The 19,905-nt window shown below is 42.5% G+C and overlaps 1 protein-coding gene across 1 annotated transcript; it reads left to right on the plus strand.

Annotated features, from left to right (window-relative positions):
- The first annotated feature begins 1,322 nt into the window (after positions 1 to 1,322).
- DDX17 (DEAD-box helicase 17) lies at positions 1,323 to 19,861 on the plus strand. The gene is made up of 13 exons (XM_031939894.1): positions 1,323 to 1,593; positions 5,220 to 5,370; positions 6,774 to 6,873; positions 7,770 to 7,903; positions 8,609 to 8,674; positions 9,054 to 9,195; positions 9,552 to 9,712; positions 9,794 to 9,966; positions 10,131 to 10,241; positions 10,462 to 10,523; positions 11,147 to 11,206; positions 15,343 to 15,579; positions 16,671 to 19,861. The coding sequence occupies exons 1-13, from the start codon at positions 1,544 to 1,546 to the stop codon at positions 17,174 to 17,176; spliced, it is 1,953 nt and encodes a 650-aa protein (XP_031795754.1). The 5' UTR covers positions 1,323 to 1,543; the 3' UTR covers positions 17,177 to 19,861.
- Positions 19,862 to 19,905: the final 44 nt, after the last annotated feature.

A 19,905-nucleotide genomic window follows, 5' to 3' on the forward strand; every position in this document is an offset into this window, starting at 1 on the left:
TGCTATAGCTAGTGTTTCTAATACAATATTAAATAGTAACGGTGATAGTGGGCAACCTTGTTTCACTCCTGATCTTATTGGGAATGGTTGCAGTTTATCCCCATTACATATGATGAAAAGCTTATGTTCTGACCCTGGATGACACAGGTTCAGAGCCATCCTCTTCGATCTATAGCTCAGGGCCCTTTCCCTCAGTTTCTTCTGATATATAGAGGGAGTTGGATAAGATGCCCTAAGGTCTCTCATTGCTTCAGTCAGGCCAACAAGTATTTATTAAGCCCCCACTGTATGTAAACACCTTGCTAAGTAAACCCTGGGAATGCAAAGAAAGGCAAAAAAGCGCTTCCTCAAATTGCTCTTTCTGTTGAGGGAGACCTGCAAACGAGATATTTTACTCTTCAATCCAACGATTTATTAAGGGACCCCTGAATGCCAGTTCAGGGAAAGGAGGACATCAGAGAAGGGGCCTTTAGCCGCTCAGTTGATAAAGCTTGAGCCCCATGACCTGCTGGGCATTAATTAAGTTCCAACATTATGCCAAAGCATTTATTAAGCGCCTGTTGTGTGCCTACTAGGCCCTGCACTAGCTAAGTGCGGCGCCCCGCGAGAAAGGGCAGGGGGGGGAGGCTGGGTCCTCGGGCCTCGCGTTAAGATCCCGGATGGCGGCCACGGGCGCACGCCTGGGGCCCAGGGTCTTCCTCCGGCCCTCGGGCCCGCGCTCGGCCTGGCCCGGGCTCGGGCCCCACGCTGGGGAGCACCGCCAGCAGGGGCGGGACGGGGACTGTGGGCAGCGGGGAGGGGGGAAGGGCGGGGCCGGCGGAGCTCTCTAACCCGCAACATGGAGGACGTTATTGTAGTCGCAGCGCAGCTTCTGCAGCCCCGCCGCAGTGGCGGTCAGGACCCCGGATTCTCCACCCCGCTACACTACGCAGAGTGCGCAGCCCCGCGGTCGCGGGCGGGCGGCGGGCTGCGGCCGCCAGGAATGTTACGTAGCGACTCGACCGCTCCCCGCCCCTCCCCCGCTCCGGTTTACGCCACGTCGTCGCCTCGGCCGCGCGCGCGCGCGAGCTCTACGCACGCTGCGCAGCTCGGGGGCATCCTGACGGGCGGCGGGAGGCGGCCGCCTGCGCAATCGGCGTGGCTTGCGTTCGGGAATGGCTTTGAGCGGGCCGCGCGGGGCGGGGGGAGGGGCGCGCTATTCCTGGACGCGGTTTACGTGCCGCCTCGGCCGTGCGTAGCGCTCGAGTCGCGCGGCGACCGCCATTTTGTGGAGCTGCGCCGCTGAGGGAGGAAGGAGCAGCCGCCGCCGCCGCAGCGCGCCCGCCTTCTCCCAGCCCCGCGCCCGTCTCCGACGCGACCGCCGGCGACGGTGGCGACGCCGACGACGGGAGACGTCGCCGAGGAGCGAGCCATTCCGAATCCCGGGCCGGCCTCGGCCTCCGCAGCCGCCGGGCCCTTCCGCGCGGCCTGTGCCCCCGCCGCCGCCTCGCTCCTCCTCAGGCCCCCGCCCGGCCTCGCCCCGCTGTCCGACCCCGGCGCCACGATGCGAGGAGGCGGCTTCGGAGACCGCGACCGGGACCGGGACCGCGGAGGGTAAGCACGGGGAAACCGGGGGGGGGGGGGGGATTGCGGCGGCGGAGACCGAGGTTAGTGCCGCTGGCGGCGAACAGGGCGACCGAGGCACGCGGGGCAACGGGAGCCCGCGAAGGCCCTGGGCGAGGGGGAAGGGGAGGGAACGGGGCGAGCATTTCCTTCGTTCCGGGCGGGGAAACCAAGCCTCTGAGAATGCCCCTCTCGTGGCTAGGGCAGGGGGGCGGGGTTGGTGCCGCCATCCTTTGGGCCCGTGGACCCTGGGAGGACGGAGCCTTTGAAGTTCCCTGGGGCCGGTGCGGGCCTTTTTGTAAGAGGGGGAAACCGAGACCTTTTTGCATCCTGTTTCTATACCCCGAGGGCCTTAAGCGTCTGCCCCTCACTCATGGGAGAGGAATTGGGGGTGGGGGAGGCCCCCCGCGGAAGGAAGGGGCCACCTGAGCGTAATTCGCCCTAGATCCTATTAGAGTGCGGAGTGGGGGAGGGGAGGGAGCCAGGTCCCCCTCGGAATGGAGCCGACGGACCCAGGTGGAGACTTGATCCCGAATCTCTTGGAACGTTGCCGCTGTTCCTCCACGGCCTCAGCCTCCAAGGGAATGCTGGTGGTGAGGGGGGAAAAGCCTCCGCCTGACAGACACAGTTTGAAAACTGCCTTCGAAACGATTATTACAGAAAAATGTGTTTTCCTTAGGCCGGTGGAGAAATGGTGATATTCATAATGTCTTGTAGGAGGAAATGGAAGGTCCTTAGTGGCCAGGATGGTTTTGTTTTTGAATTTAGCGTCTTGTGAACACAATGCTTCTAGAAGTGAAAGGAATGAAGTATTTCCTCTGTTGCCTCAATTAGCTTCTTGGTCTCTCCAGCTAGGATCTTGTGTCTAGCGTTTTGGGTTCAAAGTCTGCATCTGCTAAAGGCAGTTTCGGCAAGTTAAGAATCCTTTAAATTTGTGCAGTGCTGCATTCCACAGGCATTCCTCTTGAACTTGGAAGCAGAATATTTCTGGCCAGGTCAAAGGTCACATGACTAATTGAGTGACCCCGACCTGGAAGCTAGCCAGTCTTACTCCTGACCTTTCTCCTCAGATGGTAGGATTTGAAGAAAAGGGGAAAAGCTAGTGGGGCAGTAAGCAATAAATATTTGTGTTCAGTTGCATTGAAATCTCCACCAGTGCAGTTAATTTTCTTTCTAAGGAAGACTCAAAGAAACGAGGCTGCCATTTTGGAATGTGCACTTCTTACTTGTAGAATCTTTTCTTGGACAGCATCTTTCTTAATTGAAGAGGTGCTTTGGGGCTCAGTTAAGGGGATAAACATATTTAACCACTTGCCTCTTTAAATGGTAAAACACTCTTGTGGTTTGATTTTTTTTTTTTTTTTTTTTAAAGGTTCTGTTCAGTCTCTTACTGGATCCTGGATAGTGAATTTCCTCATAAAAGTTCAAATTTGGGGAAGCAAAAGTTTAGATTCAAGTTTTTTGTACAAGCTGCATAGTTCTTAACTTTCATAACATAGCATGGTAGTATACAATCAACAAATCTGATTTTTATTTGAAGTATCAAAATACCTAAAAATAGAATCATTCCTATTGTGGCTCTCCTGTCACTTTAGTATGTTTGAAAAGCCAAAGTTTGAGCTGTGTCGATGGCTGGCATTTATAAAGGAATAGACAATTTAATGATAATGCATTATGCCTTAAGATATTACCACCTGAAGCTTTTGATTCTTGGTTGATTTCTTGCTACAAATAAAATGGTACCATTTTAGGGGTCCTGTAAAGACCTTTTCCTTCCCCCAACACATACACTGGAATGGTCATGGCTAAGTGATGAACATTTTAGGTGGTTATTTTTATGCTTATAGTACAAAGATTTGGCTAACAGCTGCTAACCATCCTTTTTATATATATGTCCCAGAAATTCTATAAAATTACATAAATGTTAAGTATCCAAAAATAGCCAGTATAAATGTTGGATAATACTGATCCTCTGAATTGTATTCTTGCAAAATCCCCTTAACCATAATTATCTTTAAGATGGCATAGATTTATACAAATCCATATGTGGGCAAAAAGTTGGAACTTGGATGTTTTTGACTTAGCTTTTATCGATTTAAGTGTTTGTTAGAATTGAATAGTCTTGAATTTGTATTGTGTCCAGAAACGTTCCACTATAACAGGACAGATCATAATTATCACTGCTAATTTGTAAAATTTAAATTACTAAAGACAGTTTAATAAACACAGTCATATAAATAGTCTCATTGTGAAAATAAATACATAAAGTGTCATAAACAAGTTTTTAAAACTCCATCACTACCCAACCTGTCATCTTGAGTGCAAAATAATAAAAGTTTTTTGTATTAATAGCAAGAGCAAAGGTCTTTCTTTCCTAAGAAAATAAATTCCATCATTTATATGTTATAAAAAAAAAAGAGAGAGAGGGGTGTGTGTTAAAACCAAGCTCAAAATAGATAGCCAGGAGTTTTAAGTTCAGAACAAAAACAAAACATAAGCCTGTGCTTTCCTGTTTGAAGAGGAATCTGTTCTGCTTTGCCTCATTAGTCTGGCGGTCTAGGCTAGAGAAAATGGCATTGAAGTGGCTGCTTTGAGAATTATTCATATAAAAAGAATGAAATCTTTTTCTTCCAAGAATTAACTTTGTTTTATTGTTTAAAGTCAACACAGGTTTTTGGATTATAGCAAAGTATATACATACATATATATTAATATAAAACATTGACCACGTTTGCTTATATGGTCTTATTTGACATACTGGTACAAATGACTTTTAGCAAATTTGAAGTTATTTGGAGGAATTTGTCTTTTTAATATATATACTACAAATTTTTCAAATTGTTTTTCAAAAATTTAGTTGAAAGACTAGGAGGGAATAGGCCACATTTTATGTAGATTTCCTTTAGTATCTGCTGGCTCTAATAATTTTTTTTTCCCCTAATAATTCTGTATGAATAAATATCAAGCTGGCTTTATCCAGAAATTGAAGAAAAGAACCGTTAGTAAGGCACTCAGCTAAAATGGCTGTCTGTCTGCTGGTTTCAGTTTTGAACGAACTTTATGGTTTTTCTTACTGGTGAATGATTCTTTTGTGAAATAAGTCAGTGGTTTGAAAAGAGCATCAATGATTTTAATTTCTCAATACAAGACATAATTTCCCTTTTTGTCCTTTTCTATTTATATTTGAGGAAGATAGTAATTATTTATGTATATCAAGATATTTTAACACTTTGAGTTGTAGGAATAAGTTGGAAATCAGTTGAATTTTTAAAAACTCAGTAAGGCAATAATTATTAAGTTGGAGTTCTACAATTGCTTCTACAGCAGTCAATTCTGAATAGACTTGTGAAAGAAGACTTTTAATTAGGCATGGCATGCTACAGGGAGTAGGAGAGGCATAATGCTAAAATCTGGGAGAAAGAACTCCAGGTTTTCTAATGTTCAGTTTTATGGAACAAGAATTAATAAGGAAGGGATTTGGGAGCCAGGTTTTGTTTACAAGTTATAGCTATCTGGAATGGCAATAAAGATTTAATATTTTATATAATTCTTCACTTAAAAAAAATAAGATCTACTTTTTGGAACAATATAAAGTGGACTGTTTTTGATGGGCTTAGGTTTGGAGCAAGAGGAGGTGGAGGCCTGCCTCCGAAGAAATTTGGTAATCCTGGGGAACGTTTGCGCAAAAAGAAATGGGACCTGAGTGAACTGCCAAAGTTTGAGAAGAACTTTTATGTGGAACATCCTGAAGTAGCCAGGCTTACTCCGGTAAGTTTTTTTGTGGGTTTTGTAAATTTGAAGAAAATTTTTAAATAGCCAGAGTATATTTAAGTAGTGCTTTTTATCTTAACACGTGTGAGTCTATTTTCCCCCTTATTTTGAGAATAGAAACCTGAATGGCAGATGGATGTATATATACATACAAACATACACACGTGTGAATTTTTATGTTTGACTGATCTATGATCCTTCCTGCCTTTGGTTTTTATATCTTTACCTCTATTAGAATTGATCAAGTGTAAAATACATTTTAGCAATAAAATGATTTCAGTATCCCTGTAAAAAATAAATAGCATTTGCTGTTTACCATAGTGTCTGACAAGCAGAAAATGAGAACTGATTTTTCCTAATTGTAAATGTTTGATTAGATCTATGGGGTTTGAAAGTTGCAGCAGACCTTAAAGAAGACTTAATTCAGTATTTGCTTTAATCAACTATAAAATAGCAGACCAGTCTGATTACTTATGTTCATTCCAAATGTTGACTAAGTAATAATCTGAGTTTATAGACAATATGATATGGATTAAAACCAAATATATATGTATGTGGGGTTTTTTTTTTTTTTTTTTTTTTTCATGTTGAAAACCATAGAGCCCTGAAAGATTCTAAGTCGTCCCCAAAAAACTTAACATATCTTTATAGTGGAAAGAGAACTAGTCTAGGAAGGAGGAGACTGGTTGACTTTGCCATTGATTTGTTACTGACTGAACATGATATTGAGCCTCTTTGCCCCTTGGTCAAAAAGCATTTCTTAAGTACTGGTATGGCTGTCAATAAGCTAAGCAGTGGCCTCACTTGCTTGTTTGTAACATGGGGACAGTATTACTTCACAGGGTTGTTTTAAACATCAAAGGAGTTTAAAGGCAATGAGGGTAATGTGGAATTTTAATTCAGTTACTCAAAAGAAAGTCATAATTTCAAAACAAAGCAAAAAAACAACACCCCCCCCCCCAAAAAAAAAAAAAAAAAAAAGAACAACTAGCTTTATATAATGCCTGCTATGGGCCAGGCACTGTCCCAAATGCTTTTACAAATGCTATTTTACTTGATACTCAAAACAGCCCTAGGAGGCATAGGTGTTAATTTTTCTCATTTGAACATTGAAAAAATTTGAGACAAACAGAGGATAAGTCACTTGCCCAAGATCATTCAATAAAAATGCAGGCTTGGCCTTCTTTCCACTTCAAAAGATGCTCATTAGGCTGAAGCATGCTTAAAACTGTTGGTAGAAAACAGCATTTTAAAGGTTTCCTAGACCCTCCGATGAACTTAGGATTTTGTTTTAGTGAAATGGAAATTACCTTTAATAGTTGCCAAGTTAAAGGAAACTAGGTAATGGCTATCCCAAATAGAAACTTTATACTAAGCTGCTTGGTTTTATTTTACTGTAGTATGAGGTTGATGAACTGCGCCGGAAGAAGGAGATCACAGTGAGAGGGGGAGATGTTTGTCCTAAGCCAGTATTTGCCTTCCATCATGCTAACTTTCCTCGTAAGTAATCTTCAGTTTAGTCAAGTTATTCAACTAAACGTTTATTTGTTGTGAATGAAGAGCACTAATGAAAAAATTAATGAAGGGGGAGATTTTATTTAGTTGGTTAAAGGATAGACAGAAAGGCTAATTGCTAGTTCTATTCAGATTAGACCTAGAGATTAGGTAGGGTAGCCTTACCTGATGACATGAGCAGTTGTCATGTTGGAGAATGCTGAGTGTACAGATTTTGATGGGTGATCAGGAAAAGAGTGTCCACATTTGCGAAAACCGGCATCCAGTGACATAAACTAGACATTAATTTTCATAAGTGAAAGGAATGATGTGGGGGTGACTGTAGGTTATAAACTTCTTAGGCATTGCAAACCTTGCCAGAGTGAGATTGGTAGATACCAAGGGTCCAAGCGTTCTCTCTGTGAATTTCATGTGATCTTGTTAAGAGACTTTGTGATATTCTTTAGAGCAGAAATTCTTAATTCTTAAATTCTTGTATAAATGCTTTCTAAGCCGTGGGCACCCAGGCAGTGGAGTACAAGGGGAGTTTGGTCTGGTCTTTTCATTTGATTTCCACCAGAGAGATGGAATTGTTGGTGTCCATTGAAAATGCATGTTCCATTCCTACTGAACATGGATACATCTTTTTATTTCTTAGGTGCACATGTATGGAAAATTTGACACTTTCCATTCTTATTGAATATAGGTAATAGGATGGGGAGGGAGGTTTAGGGATCAAAAACAGTTGGGAAATACTGCTGTAGAGTTTTAACTCTAAATTGTTACAGGAAGTGGCAAAATATGAGATTCCTTAGCTGAGTTCTCTATGACTGCTACCCATGTTCATGTCCTTTTAAATTTTGAGCGAAGCATTGTGTTTGTTTGGGTTTTTTGTCTTGTAGAGTATGTGATGGATGTGTTAATGGATCAGAACTTCACAGAACCAACTCCAATTCAGTGCCAGGGATTTCCATTGGCTCTTAGTGGCCGGGATATGGTGGGCATTGCCCAAACTGGCTCTGGGAAGACTTTGGCGGTATGTACCAAGAACCATCATTTTCACAGTATTCCTGTAGTCTGCCTCTGAGTTGCTGAATTGTATACTGGGAGATTAGTGGAAAGGGCACTGAAGTTCAGGACTCTAGGAGACCCTGGTTTGAATTGTACACTTAGCAAATTCCCAACTTCTCTGTGTCTATTTCCTTATTTCTCCTGTAATTCCTGGTTCCTCTGTAAAATGGGAATTATAATAGACTACCTCACAGTGTGGTTGTGAGGTAAGTTTCATAAGCTTTCAATTGTTACCTAAATGGGAGCTTTTCTCAATCAGTTGATAAATTGCATTTTCTCCATTGTTTTCTATGTAGATGACATTTAAGTGAGCAGGATTGTGTTGATACTGCTACTTGCTTTAGTTGGTGAAATGGCAGAAACTTGGCTATACTATACAGGAACTAGAAGATTTTCTTTACCCCCGTGGGTTTTAGCTGAATTTAATTTGTGCTATAAGGGAAAATACAATGTCCTGTAATAGAGAGGGTGTTGGTTGGTATATAATACTCAGGAAGTCTTTGTTGGAATCCCTTATGCAAACTTTCTTAGCTTAAGCCATCTCATGTCATTATGTAATATTATTTACATCAAAAGATTGTTGTGGAAAAAAATGTTTTGTAAATAGGAGTTGGTCTTGATCAACTAAAGGCCAACATCCTATTGCAATTTTATTTTTGTCCTTTTTCAGTATTTGCTGCCTGCAATTGTTCATATCAACCATCAGCCATATTTGGAGAGGGGGGATGGCCCGATTGTAAGTCTTCCTCTGTTTCTTTCTTTTTTTTTTTAAACTAAGAAGCATTCCTAAGAAACCATGTAAGCACTTAAAATGCTGAGAGTATTTAGCAAATGCATGCTGTATGGTGCAAGCACCTTGCTAGATTTTTATAGGACAGCAAGAGAAGAAAATAAAAAGTCAATGTTTACATAAACAGACTTTACAAGATAATTGGTGAGGTGAGACATACATGTATGTGTTGTAATGGTTTGATGATGTTGACGTGAATATCCCCTGTGGAAAATAGGGTTCGAGAATTTGTTTTAATCATATATGCTTGTTAACTAGGATCTCATTTTAATCCCTAATTTACATTCATAAGGTGTGTTTTACAGGTGTTCTTTTTACTTTGCAGTGCCTGGTTCTGGCGCCTACCCGAGAACTGGCCCAGCAAGTACAGCAAGTAGCTGATGATTATGGCAAGTGCTCTCGATTAAAAAGTACTTGTATATATGGAGGTGCTCCGAAAGGTCCCCAGATTCGCGATTTGGAGAGAGGTAAATAAGGAATCCAATTTCACTGTTTATATACTGTGCTATTTCACTGTGTATAAAATGCATGTGCATTTACAGAGAGCTGTTTTTCTGCATAGCAAATGTCTGTAAATTAGATAATTTTTTCCTTTTAGCTTCCATTATAAAAGTAAAATTGTGTTTTCCATATTTTTTTTCCCCTTTACTGAGTAATAAAATTCACTTTTAAGAATATACCAATTAAAAAATAGATTCTTTTTGGAATTGGAAGAGTTCATACTGGAACTGGATACCACATAATTGGAGATTTAGGTACAGGGGATAAAAAGGTCTGAAAGTGTAAGTGATGTTTTCTCTCATCTCGAATTTTCTTTCTGTAGGTGTTGAAATCTGCATAGCCACTCCTGGCCGCCTGATAGATTTTCTAGAATCAGGGAAGACCAATCTTCGTCGTTGTACGTACCTTGTATTGGATGAGGCTGACAGGATGCTTGATATGGGTTTTGAGCCTCAGATTCGAAAGATTGTGGACCAAATCAGGGTGTGTAAAACTGATGCTTTTTCCTCTTAGTCTCTAGCTATAAAGTTCCTTCATCCAGCATCACTCTCTTTTTGCTTTTAGCCTGACAGACAAACCCTGATGTGGAGTGCCACCTGGCCAAAAGAGGTTCGACAGCTTGCCGAGGATTTCCTTCGTGACTATACCCAGATCAATGTGGGGAATCTGGAGCTGAGTGCCAACCACAACATCTTGCAGATTGTGGATGTTTGCATGGAGAGCGAGAAGGACCACAAGTATGGAGCTATTTTCAAATAACCTGTTACTGAGTAGGCCAATTAACTTTAGGTATTTGAATGTTTCTTAGTGATTTTCCAAATCATTCTCAAGTTACTTAAAAGGTCAGTGAGCATTGTAACTTAGGTTGGTAAGCATCTTAGAATTTGTATTTACCTTCTAGACTGATCCAGCTAATGGAGGAAATAATGGCTGAAAAAGAAAATAAGACCATAATCTTTGTGGAGACAAAAAGACGGTGTGATGACCTGACCCGGAGGATGCGCAGAGATGGGTGAGTGTGGTGTTGAACTGTCAGCTTCAGTCTGTAAGAAATCGTACAGTTAAAATGGGAGCAGCAATTAGCTTTGTGTTTTGCAAAGTGGTCACAGTAATATATTGATTTGGCTTGGTAACCTTGACAAAACTAAAACATGATTGATGGTTACGATTATTTTCTTGACTTTGTTTTCTTTAATGTGTTCTCTAAAATGGGGGTCAATTTTCATTGACAGATGGCCAGCTATGTGTATCCATGGCGACAAGAGTCAACCAGAAAGAGATTGGGTACTCAATGGTGAGTAGATGTTAAGTATTGGACTTTTTGAGGAAATAATATTTCTCTTATAAGTTGAGCTCAGCTCAGAAGCACTTTGCTCTGGCTTTAAACTTTGTAGCACAAATGTTCAAGGAAGAAATATCATGATGATAAAGGAACTAATGTGGTTTTTAAAACTACTACATAAAGTAGGATTCAGTAATACCACTCACTGTCAGCAAAAAATTTGTATTTTCCCCTGCTATTTTCTGTTATTTGTTCCCTTTCCCCTCATAATTCTTTCTCTCTTGGGTTCATGGTCATTAAGATGGAATAAAACATGTCCTTTTTAAAAGAATGTACCTGTCTTCCCCAAAGAACTTTATTCCTGGCTCCCCCATTCCTGATGGAGTCTCCTGCTATCTCTAAATTGAATTTAGAATTTGGTCTAGAAAACGGGATGTCTGGGTTAGGTATATAATAATAGAAGGGGGACATTTGGTGGTTGATGATGGTGAGGAAACGCCTTCAGTTTTTAAACTAACAAAATGGAAGAAAGGCCCAATCAAACTTAGAAATGTTTTTGGATTTTCTTGTAAAACATGCCTTTTAGTTCTATTGACTCACTGTGATAATTGGGTGGGGGGGCTCTTGTCTTTCAGAATTCCGTTCAGGGAAGGCTCCCATCCTCATTGCTACAGATGTAGCCTCTCGTGGGCTAGGTTTGTACAGATAGGTGTCTCTTGCCTATTACTGGTATATGTATCTTTTTTGGTTGGGAGGTTTATTTATTACCTCAAAGTAGACTTCTGTGTGTGTATATTTAGATATATTTAAAAAAAAAAATTAATGCAAAGCGTGATTTTCCCCACAAGTAATTTTTTTTTAAAACTGGTGTTTTTTTTTTTTTTTTTTCTTAACATGTTCAAAGTCTCTTCCTGCTCCTAACAAACAGGCTTTGGTTTGCAGCAAGGCCTAGGCATGACTACTCAAGAGGGAGAAGAGACATTCAGTTAAAGCGGTTGATTCTGGCCCACCCCCAGTTTGCGTTCTCAGACTTCTTGGTTGGACAGCATGGGCTGTATTGATCTTGGCTATCTTCAGCTCACCTGTATGCCAAGGAAAGAGTCGTATTGCTTTGTTGCAATTTTCGTCGTAGCTTTTCTTCTCGATAGTTGGCCACCTGAACAAAGGTTATTTGCCCCCTTGTTCCAAGCCATTTTGGGGTAGTTGCCTGTCTGTGAGGCAGAACTCTGAAGTTAGTTTGCATCTCTTCTTCCTCTGCTTCACAGTACTGTTGCAACGGATTGTTGGGGTTTAGTAATTAAGACTTGAGCATATCCGTGTACGGATGGCTTAGTCAATCACTGTTGCCCATTTTATCACTGACTGCTGTAAAATAAATTATCTTGGGGACCGAGTTCCCTCTTTGTGATAAACACACACTTACTGCCAGTTTTAAAAATGAATCTTCTGGCAGCCTTCCACTGTGACTTGTACCCAGACATTTCTGGGCCACTTTGTTTTTTAACGTGGTTGTCAGACTTGGCAGTGCCAGCCTCGACTTTAAAGTATGTAGATAGCTTTGCTCATGAATTAAGTCCAACTCGGTGGAAGGATTCTGTGATTGGGAGCCCTGTCTTAATGGTGAAAGGCCAGAAAGGCAAGCACACCCAGAAGCCTGGTGAAGGCATTGAACCTAACAAGAGATGAGTGTTGGGACTAAGCCCCAGGTCTGTGGGTGCGATTTTCCTCGTCAGACTTTTCTTCCTTACCCAAAAAGTGTTGCCGATCGCCTCTCCTCTCAGAGGCGGTGGTTTCCCAGCTGTGACTGGAGACTGTCTCTGCCCTCAGAAGGTCATGTCTGGACCTGTGCAGCGAGAACTTGGGCCTGTTGGGAGAAGGGGCTGAGGCCTGGAAGCAGTTATAATGGAAAAGAAAAGCTTTCAGTGATGGTGATTTTTAAACAGGCTTGCTATGTGCTGGTAGCTTCTTTGTGCATCTCGCCTAGACAGTTAAAATAAACCTGCAGCTCTCCCCCACCCCTACCCCACCCCTGCACCCCTATCAACCTAATTGGCCGCCATGTTGTAATCAGCCTCCCACTCCCCCCACCCCCCACTCACTCGAGTGAAGGGGCCCGGGAAGGTCTCTGAGTCTGTTTCTTGTTACTAAACAGCACCCGTGCTTGTTTGGGCCCCTTTTGTTTGCTGCCTTGTAAAATCAAAAGGAGGACAAAATAAACTGGCCAGCTTGTGACCAAGGTCCTCTGAGATCTGGAAAGTGAAGGCGTCTACCTCGAGTAGACAGGGGCGCACTATTTTGGCGGAGTCACCAGGCCTTTTCTCTCCCTCCCTGGCAAACAGTGGTTTCTTAAATGCTCCCTTCAGGTAAGTTCAAAACTCCCAAATTTCATTAGTCACTATCAAAGAGAAAAAGCTCCTTCCCCTGGTCTTTCTAAAATCTTGTTTTGTTAAACTTCACTTTTGTTAAACTTCACTAAAAACATTGAATTTCTTTTGTCTTGTTTTCTAACAGAAGCTTTGCTATCAGCTGCACGTCACTCAGTGCAGGCTCGGGGCATCTCTGCATGGGTGGTCCGGAGCCGCTCTAGATGAGCATATCTCTTAGCCTCTGTTCCCATCCTGTTCCCCACTCCCCACCCTTCCTTTGCCCCCCTCCTCCCCCCATATCGTTCGAGCTGCAGACCAAACCATAGGGCTTTTTCGATGGTCTGACCAAAAGGGTATGTGGCCCAGAGAATACTTTCTTGTCCCCGTTACCTCTTTTCTAAAGGCAACAAGATAATACCTTTGTGGCACACGAATACAAAGAGCATGATTAGCTGAAGAAGCCTAATCCTAGACTTGCTCTTGTGTGTACACAGGACCACCTTTTTAGTCTGGAGAACTATCACCAACTCTGACCCCTTCCTGCCCCAAGATGTTCCCAAAGGTTAGAATCTGAACTATTGACTACAGTCCCCAAAGCTTTCTGTTAAGAAAGCACTTCATGCATTCAGTGCAATAATTCAACTTGCTCTGCTGCTGGACAGACATGCGGAATGGGATTGACCAAGGAGCATACAGTTGGTTGCTATTTTTCCTGGCTCTGAAGATGTGGCTGTGTTGATCAAAATTTCCCATCCCATATTTTACTCTTTGTCCTATCTTTGCACAATTTTTTTTTTTTTTTTTTTGCTCTGTTAACATCAACGACCTTAGCTGGAGACTCGCGCTGCCCCCTGTGATATCTGCCTTCTCACTCTTTCTGGTGTGATTCAGGACTTAGGAGTCAGCAAAGACTGAGGAGCCTTTTCTGTAATAAGAAACAGACAACGTCCCTTTCTTCCCATCTCCTTTAACAACAGTTACATAAACATTTTTTTTTTTTTTTTTTCAAATCATCTCCCCCTGAAATTAATGCAGTCTGGGCAATAGATGCAGTCTGACCCTTTGGATGTAACTTTTGCATTTTTATTCATTTTTTTCTACAATCACCCCTATTATCCCCGGGGGGAGGCGTTGGAGGACCTGAAATTTTTACCCGAACCCAGGTTCTCCGGCGCTTGGCAACCAAATGGGGCTACAGAGAAGCATCTAAGCCAGTTCACAGAGCGAGCGTGTGTGGGGACTTCTCACTGCCACGGACCCTTGATGCATGCTCCCCGCGCTCCAGTGGTCCCGTGTCAGAGGGCGGAGTTTTCGAAAGGAGGCCGCCAAAAATAAAAGGCAAAGAGACGGGATCGGCTGCAGCGGTTTCCCAAAGGAGGAGGGAGTGTGCATCGGTCTGGTAACAAACAGAGAATGTTTTTTAATTATTTATATCACAAAAATCTGTGTTTTATCTTGGATATTTTCTGAATATTCTTTGTAAAATGCAGATTTTTTTTCCACAAAACATTAGGACTCTAATGACAGTCTTAACTTTGCTTGTTTTAGTAAATAGATTATCTTACGACTTCCACACTAACATTTACATAGTTTTTAGAGATGGCCAGAATGTATCTCAAGGTTTCGTGGCATTTTCCAAATTGGCTATTCATCTCATTCCCTGGTCACTTTAGATGAGCTTTGGTTGAGTTCAAACCACAACCTTGAGTTGATCAAGATCATCAGAAACTGGACTTGGTAGTATAGTAAAATTTTAGAGTAATATGTTTTCAAGCTAATTAGAAGAAAAAGGTAGGAAAAGATGACTTATTTCAAGTTTAAAAAAAATTAGGTAAACAGAATTTGTAGCAGGAGTGTTTCTAAAAAGTTGAACAATGGGGAGAATTTTAATAAACAACATGAAATGCTTTGGTGTAAAACTCCTTTGACAAAATAGTCATAAGAAAGTATATGAAGCTGTGTTTTTGCCATGTAACTGATTTGAAGGTAAGTGTGTAATATTGTTATATTTTGCTGGGCTTCTCCCAACAGAGTTGAAGTGGTTTGCCCTTATTTATATGATGGTATCGTTTTGCTTCATGTTCTAGTGAGTTTTGGAGAGGAGTGGGCTGGAATTTACTTGACTCTTTAACAGAGTTTCTCTTGGACAGTTGCTGACATTTCATGAAGCGCTTTTGATTTATTTAGCACAGGCACTTTTGATGAGATGGTTGCATTAATACTTCTGCATCCATTTGGAGGTGATGTGCCACTTGTGGGGTCCCCAAGATGATCTGATCTTGTTTTTCCCTCTTTTACTCTGTTGGGATAAGTCTATTTTGTTTCTGTTCAGTGTGGTTACTAATTTAATCTTCTCTCCTCTTGCTGTCATCCACATCCGTGCTTCCTACCTATCGTTGGCACATTCTTTACCTTCTTTTCCACCACTTCAACCCCCATCTCCGGATTCATCGTTGGTCCTGAAGATGTGGAAGATGTAAAGTTTGTGATCAACTATGACTACCCAAACAGCTCAGAAGATTATGTGCATCGAATTGGCCGAACAGCCCGAAGCACCAACAAAGGCACTGCCTACACATTCTTCACCCCGGGAAACCTAAAACAAGCTAGGGAGCTAATCAAGGTGTTAGAGGAGGCCAATCAGGCCATCAACCCGAAACTGATGCAGCTGGTGGACCACAGAGGAGGTGGTGGAGGAGGGGGTAAGTTAATCCTGGGGTTTTTCAAATCCTTAGATGGAACTTCAAATATTTTAATCCCCTGCTTTGGTCCAGTGGAGGCAGGTAAAACCCACCTCCCTGGAAAAGTTGTGTTTTATTATAAGTTTAGGAGGGAGAAAAGAGAAAACTGTAGCTTTGTTTTTTCCCTTCTCCATTGAAAATTACTACTTAGTCCTTGGTTCCTTAGATGTAGCCTCAGTCTAATTGTGGAAGTTGTTTTTGTTGTTATTTTTTGCTGAGGCACTTGGGGTTAAGTGACTTGCTCAGAGTCACACAGTTAGAACGTGTTAAGTGTCTGAGACCAGATTTGAACTCGGGTCTTTATGACTTCAGGGCTGGCATATGTGTGTGTGTGTGTGTATGCATGCATCTTGTTCATTAAGAAAATATATCACAATTTTTAGAACTTATCCTATCCTTTACTTCTCCAGTGTTGTTTTCTCTTAGATTCCTGCCAGTCTTAATGACCATACTGATTGTATAAATCAAATATGTAGGAACACTCAAAATAGAGCATAAAATATTTCCATCACTTTATTTTCAGAAAGTTAAAACTTTCTGCTTGATTGATCACTTCCCTGGGTGATATTTGAGATCCAGCTTTTGTGGATGTCCTCATTAGAATAGATGGGAGTTACAGAAATTTATTAATAATTTCTGTAAGACAACTATATAAATATGTACACATATTGTATTTAACATATACTTAACACACGTATTTAACATGTATGGGACTACCTGCCATCTAGGGAAGGGGGTGGAAGGAAAGAGGGGGAAAGTTGGAACAGACATTTTTTACAAGCGTTGGTGTTGAAAAATTACCCATGCATGTGTTTTGTCGATTAAAAAGCTATAATTTTTTTTAAAATGGCCCATCTCGGGCCCAGAAAAATTGAGGCGGGGGAGAGAAAAAGAAATAATTGCTGTATAACCTTTGTTAGAAAGCTATACCTTTGGGAGTTCCCCTCAGATTAAGAATACGAAAAATATGAGGTCCTCTTGTCCTGAGTATATCGGGGTGTATTAAAATCCTATGTCTAGGCACCATGTAATTCCACGTATCCTTCCATTAGGTGGACGTTCTCGATACCGTACCACCTCCTCGGTCAACAATCCCAATCTGATGTACCAGGATGAATGTGACCGCAGGCTTCGAGGAGTTAAAGATGGTAGCCGGAGAGACTCTGGAAGCTATCGTGATCGTGGAGATACGGACAGAGCTGGTTATGCCAATGGCAGTGGCTACGGCAGTCCCAATTCTGCCTTTGGAGCTCAAGCGGGCCAGTACACCTATGGCCAAGGCACCTATGGGGCAGCTGCTTATGGCACCAGTGGCTACGCAGCTCAAGAATATGGAGCTGGTACCTATGGTGCTAGTAGCACCGCCTCAACTGGGAGAAGCTCTCAGAGCTCCAGCCAGCAGTATAGTGGCCTGGGCCGGTCAGGGCAGCAGCCTCAGCCTCTGATGTCTCAGCAGTTTCCACAGCCTCCTGGGGCTACTAACATGATAGGTTACATGGGGCAGACTGCCTATCAGTATCCTCCCCCTCCCCCTCCTCCGCCTCCCTCCCGTAAATGAAACCACTCAGATGGTGGTGAGACGTGTCCAGACCTCTTACTTGCATTTAAAGGAACTCTTTTTCCTTTTTACTTTCTTCCCCCCACGCCCTTTTTTTTTCCTTTTAACCATTGTGATTTGTCTTTCATGCAGGTTAGTTAGAATTCCACTGCCAGATTTCTTCTGCCCGCCAAAATGATCCAGTCTATGTTAGAAATTTTATATAAAGAAAAAAAAATACATAGCTGACTGGAAAAGTTTCCCTTTTTCCCCTCCAACTTCTTGCATGTTGAGGAAATTTGAGCTGAGCTTTCTTTTCTTTTTTAAAAGAAAAAATGGGCATTAGGCAGTTTAGTCCTAACCCATTTTTTGTTTTGCCTAAGTTAAGGAGTTGGGCGGGAGGGAGATTTGCAGTGTGGCACAGGAGAGCACATGATGCTCTCCTGTGCTCATTTGACTGGGGTGTAGGGAGAGCATGCAGAGCATTTGCTGTGATGTTCTAAGTTCTCTGAAACTAGCTTGGAGTTGAGTTCTTACAATGGGCACTGGGCACCGTTTCTAAGCTCACATATTTTAAGGTATACTTGTTTTACGTCGTTGATTGCCTGTTAAACATTTCGTGGCAACCAAATTCCAATTGGATTGGGTATTAAACTCTGCTTCCTCCCACCTCCCTTATGGCTCACTTCCCCCAAAAAGCCATCTCTCGTGAGTCCGCCTTAATGAAAAAATCGGCTATTGATGGTAAGCTGTAGAGCATATGCTGAGGATCTGGATTTCACTATGGCCAGGAATACAAGCTGATTTTAAAATGAATGTCATTCATTTTAAAGGCCGTGAGTATTCTTCTCTGTGATGGCTAAAGTAGAGCATCTCCACAGCTGGGTGGGAACTGCCTGTATCTATTCCTCACATTTGCTAGGACCATCTGTGGAAGTGAGTTTCCATCCAGACAGCAGCTGTGGGCTGGACGGATGGAAATGCCCATAAAAACAAAGCAGACTTTTATTTATCAATCAATTCCATCCATTTACCCTGCAAGATAGATAAAAGTTGCAGGTAATTTGCTGACTAGGTCACGGATGAGATTTTCTTATTAACACCAGTATTTACAGAGCTAGGGTGGAACTCCTTTTTTCCTATCATCCCTGTATCTTTTTACCCAAAAGGGATTAGGCAGAGCTGTTCTGAGTTCATTGCTTTAAAACTTCCCTTGTCCTTTCTGTAGACCTTTATAACTGAGCTTCTGGGTATGTTCCTCCAGGATCCTATTGTGGTCAGTTTTTACAGGTAGGTAGTATTGTAGGGACAGGTTAGGAAAGACTGGAACGTAAGCATTTAATTTGCTCTTTCTTCATCTGAAGGTAGGTGAGTGTTTCCTGTTTGTAGTTAAGCATGTTGTCTATTCTCTAATGTGACTTCATTTGGCAGATGGGCAGGAACAGCAGATCCTGGAGAGAATTCCCTGCCCTTATTTCGTACGATCTCTCTCATCTCTCCCTGACTAGTTACTGTTGGCATCCTTTGGTAAAGCAGCAGAAGCCCAAACGCCTCTCCCAGAGGCCAGTGCGAGCGGCTCTGTGGTTATTGTGGGCAGTGAAGGGGCTTGTGCAGAGTCTCAGTGTGCTGCATTTTTTCAACTGAAGGAGTGTGCTTGTTGATTGATAAGATCTGGGTGTGGCCTCCCCACTCCCCCCTTTGATTTTGTTTTCAGGCTTCTTTAGGGGGAGAATAAAAGGGGGGGGGGGTGGTCCCCTGAGGGCTTCCGAAGGTCTGGTTAAGTGTGCACCATACAGGTAGGTTGTTAGTGTAAGCTGGAATTCTGTGCATGTAAGCTGTTTGGCCTTCATGTTTTCTTTTCTCCCCGTACCCTCCATTTTTCTCTCTGCCCCTTTTTCTCCTCTCCTAAAAGTTGAGGATATGGGGGTGGGAGATGGGGAAAGGCACCTATTACTGTGGCGAAAAGTTTGCCCTGTGCTTCGTATCATCGAACCCAGGCCCCTTAAGAACTTTTGCTGTCCAAGCACTGATCGGTCTGTTGTAGATGTTTTCTTCTCCCCTCAAACAGATGGGAAACTGTTCACCTGTGAGTTCTCATGCAGAAGTCCGCCAGGGAGGTAGGCTGCCCTCTCACAGCTCTTAAAGCTGATGTTAATGAGAAGGGTCTCCTGACAAGCGAGACAGCGTTTCGTTTGCTCCTGCTTCATTGTAAAATGAGATTAACAACACATCTCAAAAGCTATCGCAGCTTGGAGCTAACATCTGCAAGGGTCCCTCCCGTGTCATCCCGAGCCTCCCCTGTCCTCATGCGCTTGGCTCAAAATGCAGATTCCAGCTGCTGCTCTGTACATAGGCAGAAGGACCTGCATTGATAACTGGAATTGTATCATTGAAACCCTTTTGGGGGGAGGGGCTTAAATGTGGAATAGTGGGTCACTTCTGACCCCTCCCTGACAAATGGCTTTGCAGACTTCTCTACCTGAAGGGTCAGTGACTTCCAGTGAGCGATCAGTGCTTTTGTTCATGCCCCTACTGGTCTCCAAACACATTCCTGTTGCATTAAGACTTGACTTGAAAGATTCATAGATGTGTAATGTTCAGGCACAGGATATTAAAAGCTATGTTACTATTCTTAGTTTGTAAATTGTCTTTTGATACCATCTTGTTTTCTTTTGTAGGTATAAATAAAAACACTGTTGACAATAAGACTGCCGTTTTTTCATTACTTTTCATTTTAGCGGAAGTCCAAT

Source organism: Sarcophilus harrisii, chromosome 5, assembly GCF_902635505.1.
Source record: "Sarcophilus harrisii chromosome 5, mSarHar1.11, whole genome shotgun sequence".
NCBI lineage: Eukaryota > Metazoa > Chordata > Mammalia > Dasyuromorphia > Dasyuridae > Sarcophilus > Sarcophilus harrisii.